The sequence below is a fragment of the Malus domestica genome, chromosome 09 (genome assembly GCF_042453785.1).
Source record: "Malus domestica chromosome 09, GDT2T_hap1".
NCBI classification, from domain to species: Eukaryota; Viridiplantae; Streptophyta; class Magnoliopsida; order Rosales; family Rosaceae; genus Malus; species Malus domestica.
This window is the reverse complement of record NC_091669.1, coordinates 33,247,543-33,269,573: the sequence shown is the minus strand read 5'-3', so window position 1 is coordinate 33,269,573 and position 22,031 is coordinate 33,247,543. Positions and strand designations below refer to the sequence as shown.

At 38.0% G+C, this 22,031-nt stretch overlaps 1 protein-coding gene across 2 annotated transcripts; it reads right to left on the bottom strand.

Moving 5' to 3' along the window:
• Positions 1-7,050: 7,050 nt before the first annotated feature.
• On the bottom strand, positions 7,051-18,871 carry LOC103444368 (uncharacterized). 2 transcript variants are annotated; one of them, XM_070805006.1, is made up of 12 exons: positions 18,396-18,871; positions 13,062-13,265; positions 12,548-12,693; positions 11,901-12,169; positions 10,590-10,678; positions 10,192-10,339; positions 9,675-10,114; positions 8,795-9,309; positions 8,623-8,683; positions 8,268-8,531; positions 7,859-8,120; positions 7,051-7,651 (listed from the first exon to the last, which is right to left on the bottom strand). In XM_070805006.1, exons 1-12 carry the CDS (start codon positions 18,768-18,770, stop codon positions 7,338-7,340), a joined length of 3,087 nt encoding a protein of 1,028 aa, XP_070661107.1. In that variant the 5' UTR covers positions 18,771-18,871; the 3' UTR covers positions 7,051-7,337. The 2 variants fall into 2 exon arrangements, with proteins under 2 accessions (XP_070661107.1, XP_028964451.2); XM_029108618.2 differs by having other exon boundaries at positions 10,590-10,687; positions 18,396-18,870.
• Positions 18,872-22,031: the final 3,160 nt, after the last annotated feature.

Below are 22,031 nucleotides of genomic sequence, written 5' to 3'. Positions count from 1 at the left end.
CGGTTCTTAAATATGACGTATGTTGTGAATGGCGATGTGATGAGACATAATGATTTATATGTTCGATGGAAGAGAAATCATGATTTTCATGGGGGTTTGTTATGTAGCCTGAGTCCAGGAATTGCATGCTGTCAGGTTATAATAAATGATGGATGAATGCTATACTTTTCTGTCTAAACTGAGTGTGGTAAACCTTTGATTTTGTGAGTGGTGAACTACGAATGGCTTGATCCCTATTGAGGGTACGTAGGCAGTATAACGAGAAGGTTAGATGCAGCCATAAAGCTTACGAAAAATTATTATGAAATTTGAACCTTGAGTGGTCTTATTTCATGTCCTAGATGTAGGGTATATTGGATGTTCGAGTATTTAGTGACGTCACGTGTCAATCCTGGGCCTAGGTCGGGGTCGGGGCGTGACATAAGAGCTTCCGATTGGACTACACTTAGCTGGCTAAGGTATTTTCGCATATTAAAGCTCTACTATAATAAAAATTCATCTTGAGGATTTCCTAGTCTGGATAGCTCATTGGGACCTGCTCAGGCACAAGATGGTCGCTGAGCGTACTTGACTTAGTACGTTGGTCCAAGATAGAAGTAATTGTACTCTGGGTAGGAGTCCAGATCGCCCTTTCAGTTATTCTCTCAAACGACGTATAGCCTAGGTTTGAATTTTATAACCCACAACTCTTAGGTTGTATAATATTTTCGGAAGCCGAATGATGCATTAGAAATTCTGGATCAGGGGGCCATGTCCCCGTGTCTATAGTCCGCTTATCGTAATCACGCTTAATACGGTTTGACCCTCCTAAGTTGCTAAACGAAACATCATGTAATGTGCTACAGGAGACTCCTTTGACACTATTACTTTGAGTTTTTAGACGTGCAATTATAATTGCATTAGGACTCACTTGGAAATATTATTAAAATGACTGAAAGTGCTTTTGGCAAAATTATTTTTGGATTCCAAAATCACTTCAAGTACTTTCCATGATTCATTTTCATTTTTACTGATGATTGATTTTTAAAATACTTTCACTAACAACGCTTTTCTTTATTTTGAAAAACATTTTCCAAAGAGTCCTTAGACTAGATAGTATTATTCTCTTTATGCACGAATCTAAATTATATTGAAGGAAACTTTGAGGAGCTATCAATTAGCTGAGTCATGCTCCAGAGCCAAATAAAACCTTACGTATAATGAAGGAGACTCTCAAAGTTGCTACCATCAATTGTGTCCTTGTAAACTTTGAAATTAACATCAATAGTAAGGTCCACTTTCTAGAATATTGAAAGAAGTTTAGGTTCACATTTTCTCTTAAGAAACTAACTTCCTGTATGATTTTCTCTGTTTCTTTAGTTAAAAAGAGAAGCAAAATAGTTACTATTCAGTACAATAAGAAAATAGGAAATAAGGAAGGAATGAGTAGGGTAAATACAATATATAGTATTAAAAATTAAAACTATAAATTAAGATTTAAAATATTATATATATATATATATATATATATATATATATTATATAGTGAGGGACACGTACTTGCATGCATGCCCTCACCATTTGTTAGATGGGTAGTGCTATTTACATACTTCATTTTACCTGTTACACACTCTTATTAATTTGTGTTCATTAATTTTTTTCAATTCATTTAATTTGAAGGTCGAAAATTTAGAACATGTGTGAAAAGTAAAAATGGATTTGGAGCACCACCCTTATTAGATAACATTAAAAAGTTAAGGACAATCAAATGATCCCATTAACAAATTGAGTCATCCCCGAGTGAGGATCCTAGGGATCCTCAAATTACATCCGCTCACCGTATATTGTGCGGTTATAAATCATTGTAATTTATTTTATTTAAAATTGAATATAAACAGTACCTGACGAAAACTGTTCACACGATATACGATAAACGGATGTAATTGAAAGATTTCCGGAATCATCACAAAGAGAATCCGTCAAGGATCCTCTCTCGTCGTCCCCATCCTCTCAGTTGGCTTTTAAAGTCTTCAAAACAATTATTTTTAACATAGTACCTCTGCACATCAAGCGTGCAAAAGATAAGATGTCCTCGTTCAAATTGAGGAATCCGGATCCTCGTGGGATCTTCTTTGTGAGGATTTCAGAGATTCGTGAATCATTTATCATTCATCGTATGGATAGAAATAATTTTAAATATTTTTTTTAAATTAAATACAAGCAGTACCTGAAAAAAAACTGATCACACGATGTACGATGAAAGGACACAATTTACAGATTCTCAGGATCCTCACCAAAAGGATCCGGAGATGATCTTATTGGAAAATTGAAAATGTAATTACTATTTAATTCCGTAATTTGTTTCCTTGTCATTGGATTGTGAACATGATAGTCAAGCTTGATTTATGTTAAGTAATAAGGTCATCTCTAACCGAATGGTCCAGAGAGCCAGATGATCGAAAATAGCCCTAAAACCATCTCCAACCGAGGGCCAGGCCAAAAGGGTCATGGGCCCCGCTAGACAAAAAAGGGCCAAAGGGCCAAACAGTCGGCCCAAACCAGCCAGCTAGTCGACCCAGGGTCGGGCTAAAATTCAAATTTGCAACGGCTGGCTGCTGACGTTAGCTAGCCATTATTATTATTTTTTTTTTACAATTTTTTTTTTAAATTTAAAAATTCTTTTTTTCCCCTATAACTTCTTAAACCATTAAACATTAAGTAACATGAAACATCATTAAACAATATTAAACAAATTATGTTTGGCCCTCGGTTGGAGATGGTAAGAAATATGGTCATGCACTGTTCATTAAAATATTAATTTCTTGGAAGGCCAGAGGGCTAAAACGAGCCATCTGGCTAGCCTTCGGTTGAAGATGACCTAAGAAAAGAGAAATTATAAGGATATAAAAGTTTTTCTTCTTATATTTTTCTTTTTATTTTTTATGAATAACTTGAACGAAATCAAGGAACAAAATTAAACAACAGTAATGCTAGGGAAATTAAGTTTTTAGACAAAAGTTTATAAACTAAATGACATGAAAGTTGATGATTAGATTATTACTAAAGCTTATAAACGTGCTCATTTCTATTGGTGACACATCATTTAATTTGCAAATTTAATCTTCTTAATATTACCCATTAAACAATGATTTGGAATAATATGTAGTTTTATTTCTCTAAAACAACCAATGGCATCATTTGAGAGCTGAGAGGCCTTCCAAAAACATAATTTATGTATTAAGTAGAAGTTTAAAGATTGAAATCATGGAAAGTTGTTTATCCATTTGATTGTCTGGTTGTAGTGGGGTTACAGAGAGTGGAGCGTGAATCGACATGGTCGTATATTCTAGGTTTTATCAATTTTAGTATGAGTGACATTTTCTTTTACAAGGGCAAGATTCACATTCGAATATAAGGGGAGGACATCCGCTTAAATCAAAGTTTTTGTGCCCACATCTATTAGGTTTTCATATTTAATGTCACTACTTTTTAGTTAGGTTTTTTTTAGCTAAAATGATCTTTGAAATTGACATAACTCTTCAATATGATCTGTGACATTAACAATCGACGGAATTCGTCCTTGACTTTGTGTATGGTAAATCATTTTTTATCCTTCAGTGAAAAATTTGTACATATATATCCTTGTTAAGTGTTAGGGTTGGTTTAACAAAAATACTCTTGAAAAGGTGGTCACGTGGCTGTTCACGTGACAATTTAACAAGGATATTGACAAACTTGACTTTTTACGGAATAACCCAAATGATTTATTGTGAATAAACTCATGAATCACTTCTATCAATTTTTATTGTCAAGTACCAAAATGAGAAGTTATGCTAATTTCATACACAATTTTAGCTATAAAAAAAAAAAAACCTTTTAGCTATATGTTAATTAATGTATATGCCTGTCGACATGTTCTTTTGTTTTGCTTTTCTTAACCCCATTTGCTTTGGAGAAGTTGTGTTGCCCCTATTTTTGGTTGGCTTTTTCTCTCCTTCTTGGTTTTATCTCTGTATTATTTCTTTCCCACTGAGCTAAAGCTTGAGAACGACTTGTGATAGTGTGTGAACCCACCCCAACCCCAAAACAAAAAAAAACCCAACCCACTAGAAGAAACCTTATCCAAGAGAAGTTTTATGGATGATTTGAAGCATTCAAAACCTCTGGCTAACCTTCTATATGAAACTAGCTACCACAAAATGCATTTGTCCTTTGTATTGAAATGGCAAGAGTCACGCCTCTAGCGTAAAACCACCCTCGTCACGCCCACATATTAAGAAAAATACAAGTCTAGGTTATATCCTTTTTCTTTATCGGGAAAAAAAATGTCTTTCCTTTTTGTTTTTTTGTCAACGGAAGAGTACTTCATTAAACAAAGTTCTAGAAAGATATATAATACATGATTTTTCAAAACATGAAGGGCGTGTTTGATGCATAGGATTGGTTTAGTTTGAACTAATTGTAAGGATTGGTTTGGATTGGTTTGACTTGCATTGGGTTGTGTTCTAATTAGGCTCCTCATCTTGTAAATAAGATATAATCTCAACTTATTCAGTTGTTAATTTATTCGATGTTTAGTCTATGTTAACATTGTTGTTGAATATTCTAATTTAGTCCTAAACCTGTCATACAAACACTCCGAAATTTCTTTACTTAATGCATTATGTTTGTGCATGCATGCTAGCGTTCGTAGTGTAGTCTCATGTTCCAACATCTTAAACCCTGAATATTATGGTTTATGAGTCACTTCCCTATGCATGTTGCCATTTCTGCACTTTAATTAAGCATATCTAAGTTGTGAAAAGATTTGAAACCAAACAAATCGATTCATTAAATTGTTAATTGTTCGTGGTACACGATTCACGAACAAGTCGGCGAGTCGGTGACATGTCGGCTAGGATTGAATTTTATAAAGCAGTTGTTTATACGTACTTCGTTACCGATGCATGATGCATGCATGATAGGATATTATAAACAAGTCAAACTTAGAAAAAGTCTTTCTGCCTTGTGAGAAAATGAAGGGGGGAAATGAAATTCTTTATCCAATTTGTGTGTTGCTATCATGTATAATTTTAGTTCACTTGATTGATTTCGTCCAAAGTCTCAAACTTTCAGTCTCATAACTCCATGATGTTTAGCAAAATACTAAAATATATGATATATTTTATATATATATATATATATTATATATTAGCTCATTCAAAAGACATGGGGAAAATTTCAATTCAAGTCCTCACCAGGTACAAACCACAAATACAACTAATATTAGCTCATTCAAGTCACAGGTTTCTGGTGCAAATGTGTTTGGGCTCTTTGGATATGTTTGTGTGGATACAAGGGATGCCATAATGGCACCAAACTCTTCTAGTGAATGACTATCAAGTATATTTCAAATTAAAATCTCCTCATTTTTTTATTTTGATTTTTTGATATAAGAGATATCCTATCACACATCGATGACATGTTAATTATTTTTAGCCTCTTTGTGCAATTTCAGTACAATATTAGACGACAACAAATTTATGATTTCCAGTTCAAATCTTAAATGTTACACAAAAAACAGAAGTAGTGGCCCCAAAAGATACATTTGTTATGAGTTCAAACTTGAATTGGAATTCCCAGCTGCTCAAATTTTGTTAGACCAATCCCTTAGGATTAATCCCCACATCTTACTGTACAGAAAATAAAACTATCATTTCCGTGCAGCCAAAATGAAATATCATATTTTTCATAAGAAACCTACCATGTTGATATGCGTCCCAAAAAAAAAATATCTGGGTTTGGATTAAAATTTGTTATTTCTCTCAAATTAAAGTATATTGAAATTTTCATTTTGAAGGGATCAAAAGGAGACTACACATGAATTCTTCTCCCATCTAATGGTAATAAGCTTTCTTCTCGAGTAATCTATTTCCTACCTTCAAGTTGGCCATAATGTTTTTCATTTCTCCTTACTATGTTTGGATAAGGGAAATAAACTTGGAATTTGGATAAAAGTTAGAATTTATAAATTGACATGCATCGATTCCCTTGTTTGGATTTATAACATAGAAATTTAGAATTTCCGCGTGGAAAAAAAACTTGGAATTTGGGGCCTCCAATTTCCAAGTTTAAATTCTATGTAAATAGGTGTCATTTCCCAATTTCTATGATTGGGAGTTTAAAATTAATAAATTCCGTTTTCAATTCCATTGTTCCTTTAAGTTAACCAAACAACAAAATTCACAAATTCTAGAAAATAAAATCCCTTCATTTCAATTTCCGTCATTTTAAAATTCCTTAGTAATCTTAAATTTCTTCATCCAAACATAGTAGTGTGCATTTTTACTCACCCATACTAACTATAAAGTATGCTCACCACGCTTTTCAATGCTTGCCACATGTAATCCACACTAAACCTAGTTAAGCCTTTTTTTTTCTGCTCTAATTAATAGGAGAGAGAATCCTATTTTTTTGCTCAGTTACATCCATATTTATCCTTTCCTCTTTTTATATTTTATTAGAACTCTTCTCTTTTAATACAAACAGACAACTCGCATGAAACTTATGGGTTTTTCATTCTTCTGGTTGAAACCTACTCCAACAAATTGGAAGAACCTGCTATTTTTCTCTAACTATCAAAAGTCATCCCAACGAAATATCACCAACTTTGCTTGTAAAACTTCAAAGGTTTCAAAATCTGAATCTAAATGTATACGATCAACTGATTCTTTGCATCACTAGAAGATGGAGTATGAAACTCATTATCTTGGTGTTCTATCTATATAAGCATCAAATTACTTAATATAGTATTAAATTGACACCTTACAATAATAAAAAAAACCATATATATGGAAACCCTAATAATCCTAAAAAGCAAACAAAAGGGAGCTGCATACCTTTTCTAGTTGGAGAAAAAATTGAGTAAAAATATAATAAGAAGGGATAAAATAAGGAAGTAATTGAGTAAAAATAGAATTCTCTCTTCTATTAAATAGAGCAGAAAAAAATTTTAAAAAAAATAGGCTTAACTAGGGTTAATGTGGATTACACGTGGCAAGCATTAGAAGAAATGGTGAGCATACCCCATAATTAGTGTGGATGAGCAAAAATGCACCATCTCCTTTAATCGCATGTTGAAAATAGTAATTTATCCATTCCAGTCTAATCATACATATACCAAACAAGCCCGGGATTTCAACACAAATTCATAATAAAAATTCATGACCAGCCTATATATTACCTTGTGAATCGTTAAACAACCTAAGTAACGCGAATCTTAGAACTCCCATGCGCATAACTATACAAAATACATTGTTCAAGCAATGATCATTGCATTAGTGGAGAAATATAACAATCAAACCCGCTGAATGAAGCAACTAATCAGATCCATCTTCATCAGATGTAACCTCCGAGCCTTCTTCCTCTTCATCATCTTCGCCGATCCTCAAGGCTTCATTAGCTATCATCTTGGATAGCGCTGCGGTCTTGCTTGCTCTCTGTGAGCGAGCGCTTATTGTGCCAAGATTATTAGGGACAACAGAGGTGGGCGAGCTATCTTCATCATCGGAAGATGACTCTTCAAGTGTCACTCGTTTTCTAGAACGGGTTGGTTTAGTGGAGCGAGGAGCTGGGGTCTGTGGCATTTCAACAGAAACATTGAAATCCAAGTTGAAGTCTAGTTCTAACTTACCTGCAAAATACATATATAAGCAGAAGAATTAGAGATTGTAATCATAAACGAGCTCACATACTCACAGCAAACATACACCAAATCTGCTTAAAATGATGGCAGTCCCATATGTAATTTGTCAGTGAACCAACCCTAGTAAGGCAAATCGACTTAATGCATAAATAAATTCTTTTGATGGTACTCCTAATAGCGTGTTAAGGATTTTACCAAATATAAGATTAGCTTGATCTTGCGACATTTCCTGATCTGGATGCCTGTCTTGTGCCTTGAGATGGTCAGCCATCCGCCTTAACTCTTTGACAAGATCCTTCTCTGCCAATACAGATTCTACCACACGAATTAAAAGCCTCCTCATTAACTGGATTGCCTCTTGCTCTGATATCCGGAAATGGAGCATGACAAGTACTCTGCATAATGCTGAAACATATGCCTTCTCTGCAGGTGTCTTCTTTGAACGGAAAGTAGCAACCTAAATAAAGAAGTTATCCATAACTAAGATCATAATCAGAGCTTCAGAGTATGGCATAAAGACCAACGTTTTGCAAGTTGAAATATTAACTTAAAGCTGTGGGCCGACTTAACAAATAACCGTTTAGTGATTGAATTCTACAGTTACCTCTGTGGCTATGCGTATGGCAAGCCCCTCCTCACCACACTCAAGTGGATGTTCTTCTACCACTTCTGGTAGTTCCCCAGTATCATTTCCTTCCTCTGCCCCATTTTTATATAAGGGAGCCTGCATGATGTGCAGCATAAAACGTGATACTTGGACTGCACGCTTACGCATATTAGAAACCACGGAAGCAGAACCTCCAGCGGTGCCATTGATACCCGGCCACATAGAACGCATGACTGGAATGAAAGCCTTGGCTATACACTTCTGCATCAAATAACCACAATATTTCAGGCTGTTTGCATCATCTATTGGCATACTAGAGGCACCTCATCTTAGACAAATAAGCACTACTTGCCTTGTGATTAGCTGCGAGGGAAGGGTAATTCTCAAAGAACACAGATAAGCACTGTTTCAACCTGGTGAAAGGTTAAGTATTAAATTGGAATACGTTGGTTTTCTCCAAATTTAAGTTGGGATGATTGCACTTGTAGAAAAAGATACAGAAATAAATAAGGCACAAAGGCTACCTCTGCAAGTCTTTAGATTCGTTACTGAAGTACAAGGTAATGAGCTTGTATAAAAACAAAGGATGTAAAGAAGCTGGCATGCCTTGGTAGTTCTCACTTAGAAGAAGAATTTTTGCAAACCCCTCACCCAGAGCGCAATGAACGGACTCATTTTCATCACTTGCTAGAGAATTGTCCCAATCATCTTTCATAATTCCAGCGTACAAAAGATCAAGCAACTTAATGTTCGATATCCCATCTGTATCAGAAAGGTTTAAGGGACTAGAAGTAACATCATAATCTTGAAGTTGGGACGAAATGTCCAGGCCTGTCACCCTATCAACTTCCTGAGGATTATGCCACATCCCAAGATCAAATAATGCCTTGCAAGCAACTATGCTAATTGGAGCTGGTCCCTTAATAAATGAAAGCTTTAACTGCTTTACTAGTTCCTGGCTTGGCTTTTTCTCTAACAATCCAAAAAGCCCAAGACACCTGACTGCAATCCTTTGGACTTCCAAGTGAGAATGTTTTGCCTGCAAATCACAATAAAGAAAGGTTGTACACTACTCAAAAAAACTTTTAAAAAGAGATGTGTTTTACAATGTTGTGTGGACAAGAAGAAATGTATAAAGGAATCTTATCATACATAAAAAAATTGTTGAGTATGCCAATTATTAAGTGCCTTTCATTTACCTTAAAGTAGCTTTACATTAACAAGATGAAATAAATTACACTTTAATAAGCATCCCCCTATGCTATCTCTTAAGTTAGAGCTTAGGCAAATCAAAGCACTGTAAAGCGAAATAGGCACAAGGAAAGAGTAATAGGCCAGACCAACCTACATTCGTTCCCCAAGTTTTTTAAAATTTTAAGTAAATACATGAAATAAGTTTATTACCGCTGGAAGCAATAACGATTGCAGTAGTTCAGTAGGCTCAATAGCTTTCCCTTGAATCCAATGATATGACCTTGCCTTCTCCAAGCAAAGGCCGAAAACAGCAAGGCAATGCATCCACTGCAGAAAATCCGCTGTTCTTTCCCTGCAAGGACAAGCAAGTTCCTCTACAACGCCAAGAACAACTTCTTCAAACTCACCACTAGCAGCATGCACCCTGCTTACTAACCCAAACACCGCTTCAGCCCAATCTCTATCACCACCAAGATTTATTCCATCTCCAATAACAACCATGTTTCCATACTCATCAACTTCATGGTCAAAAGGCTTATGCAGCAGTTCCAGCACAAATTTACTAGCAACCTTCCTGTTTGTAACATCTGAAAAATCAAGCATTGCACCAAGCAATAGTAGCTGCCGACATGCAAAGCGATAATTTGGTCCTGAGTAAGTAATCTAAAGTTAGGTTTCATGGGTGGATATAATTCAATGTTCTCAACCAAATGAAACTTACACTCACCAGCATCAATGTGAGCTTTGACTAGATCTATATAATCAGAAATTATTGCTGGCAGAATTTTCTCAAGAAGGTCACTGGTGTCTGAAGCTTCCGCTGCATATACTGCTGCTTCAGTGCCCATTGTAGAAGCAGCGTCAGAGCCTTTTGCCTGTTCAACCACAATTTGTGAGCTTTAAAAATGAGGTGCAAATTTGTACGGTATATGTAACTTAAGAACAATACAACATTGGAACAGATGCCCTAATATAGCGTTCCAGACATGGTTTACATATGCCTTTTCTGCACCCACTGGCCACTATCTCTCAAAATTTCATATGCCCTTAACTGATCAGTTATATTCTCAATGCTTTAAACCACAAAGCACAAGACAATTACAGATTAAATCAGTATAAACATACTTGTGCTTCCATCTGCAGGTGCCTACATATCATCCTCCAATAAAGAGAAACCTCTGCTTCCATTAGTTGAATGCTTGGAGTGCAACATGCTGAATCACCTAATTACAAATTGGAAGCATGAGCAGTGGGACAGACTAATATACGTACTTTACACACACACACACACACACACACAAAGAGTTCCTTATCGGAGGGTAGCATATTGAATTGCCATCAGGATGGTCAAATAAGTGGAAGCATATCTAAATGTACGATCCGCATGAGAATTTTCCCATAGTAATATATAGTAATGCCTAGGCGCAAATTCTCTATAGTGGATGTCCACTTCTTAAGAAAAGAGCAGACAGCACTGTTAAAACCACCCCACAATGTATTTTAGTGATTTGAACAGTCCATTTCAGGTCCATATCCAAGGATCAGCCCTTCAACAAGAAATTTTTTAGACGTCTTATTATGATCGAATAAATAGACACACGCAGTGTTTCCAATAAACACTAAATTGAAGATGACTAAACAAATGGTGCAATTTTGTATTTGGCCAATTTTCACAGGGACGCTTTTTAAAAGGGGACGTAAGAAAGGGACGGTTCGAATCATGGGACCATAGTGTGCGTGACTCTATGTAAGTATTGTCTACCTTTCTAAGAAAGAGGTACATCCATTTTAAAGAATGAGAATTGCATAATGTTTTGCAAATCTATGAAACACCACCAAGATGAATCAGGTAAGGTATCTAATCATTTTAGCTACCCATAAAGTGGGACCCAAAATTCATTAGTTAAAGGAATCGAAAGATTTGGTGAAGTCTAATGTGGTATGGAACACAATACATTTATCTAATTACAACTTGCACTGGGTATAGAAGGATACATCTCTAAACTATACACAATTGTATTAGTCTAGTGAAAACCGGAGTTTGAAAACAAAAAAAGAATAAGAAGATTTAACTTACTGAAAAAATTTAGTTTAACCAATATATCACCCGTTCAATCAAACCTTGATTACATGTTCATGAGAACTGAATCTAGTCACTAATGACATGTCCAAAAGACATTAAGTTCTTTAACTCATTTTACTTGGTTGTACTTTAGAAGATGTAATACCAAAATATACAGTTTTCTATGTACGGGTTCAGCCTACTACGTCTGTGTGCATGCCTTCTCTTCATTGTCAACTGCCAGACCTGGAGTTCCTATGGACTATCCCAAATATATGGTCATGTTTGTTCCAACATGTTGGATTCGGAAAAGATCATAAAATGCAATGCATACATGCAAGTAATAAAAAAAGAGGTTCGGAATACTATCACACCTTCAATTCTCTCATCCGTGGATAATATGTAGTGCTGAATACTTTCACCATCATGTAATTTAATCAAACCAGCTTTTAACAATGCAGAAGCCACAGACTCTCCAACCAGTTCATAGGTCTCAACATCAAGATACTTGAGTAGTTCTAAAGGGTCTCCTTTGCAGCACTTATTTAACCATTCATCTTTCATTAACTTAAGACACTCATTTGAAACAGCAACAGAACGATCAGCAAGTCCCCTCTGAAGAATTAATGTTCTATGCTTGATACTACAAAAACAAGAAAAAGGGTGAGAAAATAAAACAAAAGACAACACTCCAAAAGTTAATGTTCTTTACGTAATATGCCAGCTAACAATAACAGCTGAGGAGGTTTGCTATATATAAAACTAGTAGCTCACATATGGCTAGACACTGGTAAATGCCACGGCTAACAGAACAAAAGACTCAAATATTATCATCAAACAAATAAAGTCAAGTCAAAAGGTTCACCCATTCTGCAAGTTTTATGCCCATTGATTTTAAAAATCAAATCTGTTTAATTCTACATTAACAAATCTTTGTACCACCCCTTGGTTTTTCATCAGATGTTGTAATACTGCTGTACGAGGTTCAAGCGGAGAAAATTGGAATTGCCCCATAACTTACCTGAGACTTTGAAGAGGAAATTTACTAGCTAGAACACGGTATGCTGCTTTGCGCACTGATTCACTGACATCTAATGTACAATCAACGATTGCTTGTGCAGTTGCATTTGAAGGAGGCAAAGATAGCACAATTGCCTTCCGAACCTCCTGCAAAAATACCAAAGTTTGATATTCAAGTCACAAATTTTCACAGAATTATTAAGTTTTATAACATTGAGAGTCATATACCAATAGATTGGTGCAAATATTTGAATCATAGTATTTCCTTTGGTGAATAATAGTATTACAATCTATACATTCGAAAAGAGTAGACAAACTTGAGTATACCTAAAATATGCTGAAAGGCTTCTGAGCAAGACACACATGTCACTATAACATGAAACTGATGTTCATAAGGGAACTCTACAAGAAGAAGAGAACATGGGTCTGTATGCCTCTGCTGCTACTATACTTTGTTCGACATAGAGATTAGTGTTTATCGAATTGTGTGCATATAACAAAAGAGAGGCACTCACCACAGTTTGCTCTGCAGGAAGCATCTCAACAAATAGATCAAGGATATCACTGTTCTCGCAATCACTTGCAAAACGTGAAAGAGCTCTAACTGCACATGTACGGATTACAGGGACCTTGTCCCCTGCACGCAACTTCATACAATCTATTACTTCATCCCAGAGATCACTGCTTACTTCTGCATCATCTGGTAATTGCACGATGATCTGCAAGAACAAAAAATTATGTCAACCGTCAAGCCACAGGCAAGAGAAAAATGTTGCAAAGTATGAAATTCATACAATCTATGAACTTAAAATTAGAGAACATGAAAAATCGGGGGGAGGCCAACAGTATTACAGTGAAGCCCCTGCCAAGAATGAGCGACGCTAATACATTATCACCATATAAGTTCAGTGCAATATATTAGAGTAGATACATCAAATGTTACTTAACTCAATTTTAAGGTGCTATTAGCTCAAAAGTAAAACCTCGAAGCAAATAGCTCTAATAAAACCGTGACAAAAATAGCTCTAACATTTTATGCTACCTTCAGATGAAAGTTCATCAATTTGAAAGCTGTTCGGCAGCTTTTGGAGAAATAATTCATGAGTTACATATAAAGCATCCCTAAACCCTAAATCTATCACAAACCAAGATTAATACAACAACAACAACAACAACAACAAAGCCTTTTCCCACTAAGTGGGGTCGGCTATATGAATCCTAGAACGCCATTGCGCTCGGTTTTGTGTCATGTCTTCCGTTCGATCCAAGTACTCTAAGTCTTTTCTTAGAGTCTCTTCCAAAGTTTTCCTAGGTCTTCCTCTACCCCTTCGGCCCTGAACCTCTGTCCCGTAGTCACATCTTCGAACCGGAGCGTCAGTCGGCCTTCTTTGCCCATGTCCAAATCACCGGAACCGATTTTCTCTCATCTTTCCTTCAATTTCGGCTACTCCTACTTTACCTCGGATATCCTCATGCCCAATCTTATCCTTTCTCGTGTGCCCACACATCCCACGAAGCATCCTCATCTCCGCTACACCCATTTTGTGTACGTGTTGATGCTTCACCGTCCAACATTCTGTGCCATACAACATCGTTGGCCTTATTGTCGTCCTATAAAATTTTCCCTTGAGCTTCAGTGACCTACGACGGTCACATAACACGCCGGATGCACTCTTACACTTCATCCATCCAGGTCGTATTCTATGGTTGAGATCTCCATCTAATTCTCCGTTCTCTTGCAAGATAGATCCTAGGCAGCAAAAACGGTCGCTTTTTGTGATCTTCCCTAGATTGCTCCGGTCATTAGTGTGGATAAGTATATAAATGAATAGAGATAGGAAAGCAAACACAAGATGTACGTGGTTCACCCAGATTGGCTACGTCCACGGAATAGAAGAGTTCTCATTAATTGTGAAGGGTTTACACAAGTACATAGGTTCAAGCTCTCCTTTAGTGAGTACAAGTGAATGATTTAGTACAAATGACATTAGGAAATATTGTGAGAGAATGATCTCGTAATCACGAAACTTCTAAGTATCGGAGTGTGGTATCGTCTTGACTTGCCTTATCTGTCTCATAGGTAGATGTGGCATCTTCTCTGGAAGTACTCTTCCTCCATCCAGGGGTGGTATCTTTAACTGGTGGAGATGCACAAGGTAATGTATCAATTTCACTTGAAGCTTACTTGTAGTTTCAGGCTTGGTCAAGCGCGATACAAACCATGTAGTAGGAGTCTCCCAAGTCGCCGAGCTAGGGGATCTGCTGAAAGAGGTGACAGACAAGGTAAGCAATCAGAGCTCCGGCTGATTGTTCACCTTCTCCCTATCTTGCAGCAGCATGAAGGATAAAGAGAAGAAAGATGAGAAGAGATGATATGGGATACTTTTGCTTTTGAAGAAGTAACTTTCCACAGGCTTATTCTTGAACTGAGCTGGAGGGTTTTCTGGTTTCCTCCAGAGCCGACTGAAGAATTTGAGGGTCAAAACAAGTCCATCAAATCTAGAGTACGTTCGACCCTACTGATATGGGATACTTTTGCTTTTGACAGAGTAATGGATGTATCGGCACGTGTGCTGTTACGCTTGTCTCCACATGCTTCCTTGTATCCTTCGCACTTGCCCTATCTGTTCCTCAAGCAGATGCGGTATCTTCCCTGGAAACATAAGATGTTGAAGATGTGTACTCGAGAGCAATGCCAGGTAAGTAATCAGGTAAGGGGTTCCAGGCAGTCAGTTCCTGGCTGAAAGCTTGATTCCAAGTGCTGACTGATTGCTCTCTTTCTCCTTGTCTTGCAGGTAACAACAAGGCCAAAGGAAAAGACAGGGAAAAAGCATGATATGGGATACTCTTGCTTTTAACCCTGATGATATGAGATATTCTTGCTCTAGTATAGCTTGTTTGCAAAGGTATTATCGGGGGGAAAGAAAGCTGAATATTTCGAAAGGCTTCGTTGGGAGTGCCCTCTCAGATATGAGGAAGGGTTGAACATTTTTGCAGGTCTGCCTGTCCGTTGGGGATGGAGGTCGACATATATAGGAGTCTCCCTAACAACAAGTAGTAATGCTATTCCTTTACCCTGCTTGGTCATAGCACGGTAGTGGGAGCTGCCAGCTTCACATGTTTTAACTCTGTCAGAGCACTTTGAAAAAGTGGTCTGTCGTATCTGGCTCTCGAGAAGTCTTCGACAGAATGCCCATAATTTCCGCAAAGCTGAGTGTGCGTGTGACAGGTGCTGACAAGGCTAGAAAAGAAGGTGCCTCTTCGATTTCTGAGATCGGCCCTCGTGGTCTCTGAGCAGCCCAGCTTTTGAGAAAGCGAGCGTCTCTTCGATTGATTCGGAGAACGATGCATCTTCGATTTTTAAGAAAGCAATCATGATGGGGGTCTGGCTCTCGAGATTCGGGGAGCAGTGTCACTTCGATTTTTTAGAAAGTAATCATGTTGGGAGTCTGGCTCTCGAGATTCGGAGGGCAGTGCCTCTTCGATTTTGGAGCAAGCAATCTTGTTGGGAGTGTTTTCTCGAATGTGAGTAAAGGTTGGGCATGTTTGCTAGTCTACCTTGCCACGAAGCACAGAGGTTGACACACAGGGATTTTCGAATTATCCAGCAATGGTACTGTTCCTTTACCCTCTCTTCGATTTTTGAGAAAGTAGTCATGTTGGGAGTCTGGCTCTCGAGATTCGGAGGACGGTGCCTCTTCGATTTTGGAGCAAGCAATCTTATTGGTAGTGTTTTCTCGAGTGTGAGTAAAGGTTGGGCATGTTTGCTAGTCTACCTTGCCACGAAGCACAGAGGTTGACACACAGGGACTTTCCAATTATCCAGCAGTGGTACTGTTCCTTTACCCTTGTGGGTAATAATATGGTAGCTAGACCTTCAAAATTTATGGGTCTAAACTTTGTTAGTGCTGTTTCTTTGCTATTCTTTTACCTTTCTTGGTCAGAGCGATGTAGTGGGAGCTGCAAGCTTTACGTGCTCAATTTTGGCAGAGAACTTTGGCAAAGTTATCTGTGGTACCCATGAGCTATTGTTGCGTGTGGGAAGTGGGTGATTCAACAGTAAGATTCATGTGTTTTCTACTTCCTCAGAAGTCTTCGACAGAATGCCCATAATTTCCGCAAAGGTGAGTGTGCGTGTGACAGGTGCTGACAAGGCTGGAAAAGTAGGTGCCTCTTCGATTTCTGAGATCGGCCCTCGTGGTCTCTGAGGAGCCCAGCTTTTGAGAAAGCGAGCGCCTCTTCGATTTCTGAGATCGGCCTTCGTGGTCTTTGAGCAGCCTAACTTTTGAGAAAGCAAACGCCTCTTCGATTTCTGAGATCAACCCTCGTGGTCTCTAAGCAGCCCAGCTTTTGAGAAAGCAAACGCCTCTTCGATTTCTGAGCAGGCGCCTCTTCGATTTCTGAAGATCCGTCGAGTGCAGATTTTTATAGGGGCTGGCATTAAGTTCCAAAGCACACTTGAATCTCCACCAGTAGAAGCTCCATTCTTGCACTTCTAAGATCTTGATTTGTCCAACCTCTTCTCTCTTCAACACCTTTGAAAATGTCTGGCCCCTCCGACCGTCGTTTTGACTTGAACCTTGTTGAAGAGGCAGCCCCGCCTTCTCCAGACAACATATGGCGCCCATCCTTCGTCTCCCCTACTGGTCCTCTTACCGTTGGGGATTCTGTGATGAAGAATGATATGACTGCTGCGGTGGTGGCCAGGAACCTTCTCACTCCCAAAGATAACAGACTACTTTCCAAACGGTTTGATGAGTTAGCTGTTAAGGATTCGCTGGCTCTCAGTGTTCAGTGTGCAGGTTCTGTGTCTAATATGGCCCAACGCCTATTTGCTCGAACCCGCCAAGTTGAATCATTGGCGGCTGAGGTGATGAGTCTCAAACAGGAGATTAGAGGGCTCAAGCATGAGAATAAACAGTTGCACCGGCTCGCACATGACTATGCTACAAACATGAAGAGGAAGCTTGACCAGATGAAGGAAACTGATGGTCAGGTTTTACTTGATCATCAGAGATTTGTGGGTTTGTTCCAAAGGCATTTATTGCCTTCGTCTTCTGGGGCTGTACCGCGTAATGAAGCTCCAAATAATCAACCTCTGATGCCTCCTCCTTCTAGGGTTCTGTCCAGTACTGAGGTTCCGAATGATCCCCCTCCGGTGCCTTCTCTTTCTGGGGCTCTACCGACTGCTGAGACTTCTCCTAAGCAACCCTTGTGAAGGCTCCCTCTTGTTTGTTTATTTTGACTCATGTATATGTACACATTTGTAGCTTATCGGGGATATCAATAAATAAGTTTTCCTTCATTTCAACGTATTGTGTTAAATACACCAAAACCTTCTTCGCTAAGTTCTTTGAATTTTCTTTTGTTGAAGCTTGTATGTTGAAGCTTTCTGAGTGGAGCATGTAGGTTGGGGTAGTGTTCCCTTAATTTCCCGAGTGAGGAAAACTTCTCGATTGGAGACTTGGAAAATCCAAGTCACTGAGTGGGATCGGCTATATGAATCTTAGAACGCCATTGTGCTCGGTCCTGTGTCATGTCCTTCGTTAGATCCAAGTACTCTAAGTCTTTTCTTAGAGTCTCTTCCAAAGTTTTCCTAGGTCTTCCTCTACCCCTTCGGCCCTGAACCTCTGTCCCATAGTCGCATCTTCTAATCGGAGCGTCAGTAGGCCTTCGTTGCACATGTCACAAACCAAGATTAATACCTTCTTCAAATCTCATGACCTTCGAAATTATACCCATCTTCAAAATCATAGACATTCAAATCCCAAAAGTAACAAAGCCCTAAAACCTTAAATCCCAATTGCCTCTCAGTTTCCCAAATTCAGTAACCAAATTAAAAACCCTACCTCAGAAACAATCTGGCAGGCTCGGGACCTCGAAGTCTTTTTAGCGGCGGAGGACGCCGGTAAAAGGAACCTGAGGAAGTCCTCCAAGAAAGCGTCGGATTGGGAGACATTGCCGGAGTCTCGGGCAGTTGCAAAGGCGGAGATGAACCGGACAATGCGTTCGGCGGAGGCAGTACGCCTCTGGAAGGAGAAGAGGGGAAGTAGAGTTTTGCAGAATGCAGAGAAGAAGAGGGAGGAGGACGACGTTTTTGAGCGGAGGGCGGAGAGCTCCTTGAGCTTGCGGTTGTGGCTGGCGTTGGAAGTCCGAGCGTCGTCGAAGATTTGAGCGATTTTGAGCATCAAGGGCTTCTCGTCTTCCGCCGTCGGTTCCGCCATGGCTCTCTGTGACTGCGAGTCGGTCGGTCTCAGCCTCTGAGGAAATGGAATGGATCTGACGATTATTTGGCACGTCACTCAAGGGAATGATTGCTCTTTTTGAATTCGAGCGGGAGCCTCTGTTTATTTAAAAGAGAAAGGAAAAGTCGACAATACCAAGCCCAAGCCCAAGCCCAAGTTATTAGTTGTTGAAACCCAATGGCCCAATGCCTTCAGATTCAACTCAAATCCCAATAGAAAGAGCCCTATTTTATATATGGGCTTAGAGAACATTATAATAAAAAAATTGTCTCGGCTCTAGATCCATCTCCTCCTCCTGAGTAACACCTAACGAATTTTAGAACATTACTCGTACTCATATCTTAAATATTCCTAATCATAGGATAGTCAATTGAGCATTGATGATTCATAAAGATCAAGATATATTATGTCTTCCAATTTGAGAAAGTGATGGTCTCAAGTCATTACTGCAAAGGCATCAAGTATGTAAGTGTGCTCAATAGAGAGTAAATTCACTAAATGCGATCAAACGCAAAGCTTGGTAGCTTGAACTTGTAACTAAGTCAGGTATTAAATTGATTGATTGTATGAGGCCGTTGAGTTTGGTACTAGACCTATAGAGCACACCCTACCCACATTGGGTAGGTAGCTAATAAACATTTGATACTGAACGCAATCAAACCAGAGTTCTCATATAGAAGTTTTTATTACGGGGAAAGTTATAGACACAATATTGCAATTAGTTTTTGGACCTGAGGCACCATGGTTAGTTGGTGCAGAATCAGGTTGTGAACTAAATTCACCAAGTTAAGCATCAGATTGCACGTCATAGATTGCGAGTCCGAGGTCTCTTCTTTTGTATGAACTAATCATGGCTTATGGAGTGTATTTCTAACGATTATGTAGTTGTTGAATGTTGAGTGATTTATTTTGGTAAGTGTAACTCTTTTTTGTTGTTTTTTCTAGAGCCCACATTCTCTTTTATATACTCTGTTTTTAATAATGTTTACGTTTAAACAGTTGTAAGGTTTTGGGCTGTAAACCATAAACCCATTCTAATTATTATTCAAAAATTGAGTCTCGCTTGATTATAAGTTAAATGCATAACATCGGCATTCAAATGAACAAGTGACCGAACAAGCGATGAAGCTAGTAATTGTAAATAACACTCTTTCATTAGTAATATACTCATCATGTGATCAAAGAATATAGAGAAAAAGGAGCTATCATCACCAAGGTCTTGCCCCACTTTGTTCGGAACCCAATTTACCCAAACCTACATATCTTGAAGATTAGGAGAATCCTAGTAAGTTTGTACCGTTGTTTCTAAGATGTTTTGCTTCAAAAGGGAAATCTTGGTATATAGATTGAATGGATATAGTGGAAAATACATGACATTATTTGAGTGATTTATTTTTGTATGTGTAGCTCTTTTTTGTTGTTTGAGGTTTTTCTTATGTGGTTTGACATTTAAACAGTTGTAAGGTTTTGGATTGTAAACCATAAACCTATTTTAATTATTATACAAAAATTGAGTTTCGCTTGATTGTAAGCTAAAATACATAACACCGTAATTCAAACGAACAAGTGACCGAACAAGTGATGGAGCTAGCAACTGTAAATAACACTCTTTCATAAGTAATATACTCATCATGTGATCAAAGAATATAGAGAAAAACGAGCTATCATCACTAAGGTATTGCCCCACTTTGTTAGGAACCCAATTACCCAAACATACATATCTTGAAGATTAGGAGCATCCTATTAAGTTGAAAATAAGATGTTTGGCTTCAAAAGGAAAATTATGGTACATAGATTGAATGGATATAGTAGCAAATACATGACATTATTTGAGTAAGAATATGTTCCATGCATGCATAGAATATTATTGCAGATTGATGGATAGACAACTTGTATAGGAAATGGTAACCACCCAATGCGCCTTCTTGTAACCATCAACAACCCACCAATGTCGGCAAGTATATTTTACAAGATATGTATACAAATTCAAAGCCTGCCAAATTTGGCACCAGATGCCAATTCCCATAGGCCAATAAATAGGAACACAACAACTAGGAGGCCAGCAGGTGCAGTCCGCAAGTGACACTGTCCCTCAGCAATTTGGCCATCCGCCAAAAACTGTGTGGCTACTTGCCATTGCCACTGCTAGTGCAACAACAAGGCCTAGACCTAGGCCTGTCTAGGTCAGCTTTGTCATCCATCAACTACGCCGAAATGCACGATAAAATACTTTAGCTTAGGGCACAATGTGATTCCTTTATGCTTTGAGCAAATATAAAAAGATTTGCATGAAAGCGAAATGGACCATATACATATGCGTGTGAATGTCTATATATACACACACACAGGCGGATTCGTGACATAAATTTTTCATACAATGTTTTACAAACATTTTTGTGTGGCAGTCACTTCGTATTGTATTTCAACGATCTAAATCGTCTATCTTTTAGGTTTTCCTTCAAAGATCACGTCTACCATAAATCACTCAAATCTAAAATCATATGGCCGTCAGATTAAGAGTTTGAGGTTTTTTTGTAGAACCGTATTCGTTCATTGTCTTCGCTACAATGATTGTCTTAATAATTTTATATTTATCTAATTTTTTTTGTTGATACCATTGCTATTACAAAGTTGCAATTGTCAAAATGTGATCCATAATTTTAGATTTATCTAATTTTTTTTGTTGATACCATTGCTATTACAAAGTTGCAATTGTTAAAATGTGATCGATGTCGACGATATGGCTGTAAATATATCGTCGTTATTGTACCTGCAACAGCAATTTGAGTGGAACGTTGAAAAGATGTATATGTGTGTGTATCTAGGAAATTGAACTGCCAAAATCACTTGTCTAATTGTTAATATCTACTTTGTATTAATAGTAAACAACAAGAAAATGATTGAGACAACTCCTAATGTCAAAAAATACGGACCGATTTTTCCTCACATATATTTGAGGCATTGAGCGGGTCGTACTTCTAATCTTAGCCAAAATTTGATTAGTTGACCTTATGGTTGCCTTACATTTTAATGGTGACTGGGTAAGGTTAGCCTCTAATAAAACGAGTGGCGAAGAGAGGGGTCTGCTACATATGTTTTGCAACCATAAAACACTGGCTCGTTAAATTTGCTGATAGGATTGGAACTTAAAGATATGATTAGATTGGCAGGAATTTGTAAGACAATATTTATAACTCATGTATAAAAATATGTTAGATAACTCACTCTATTGTGGATTCA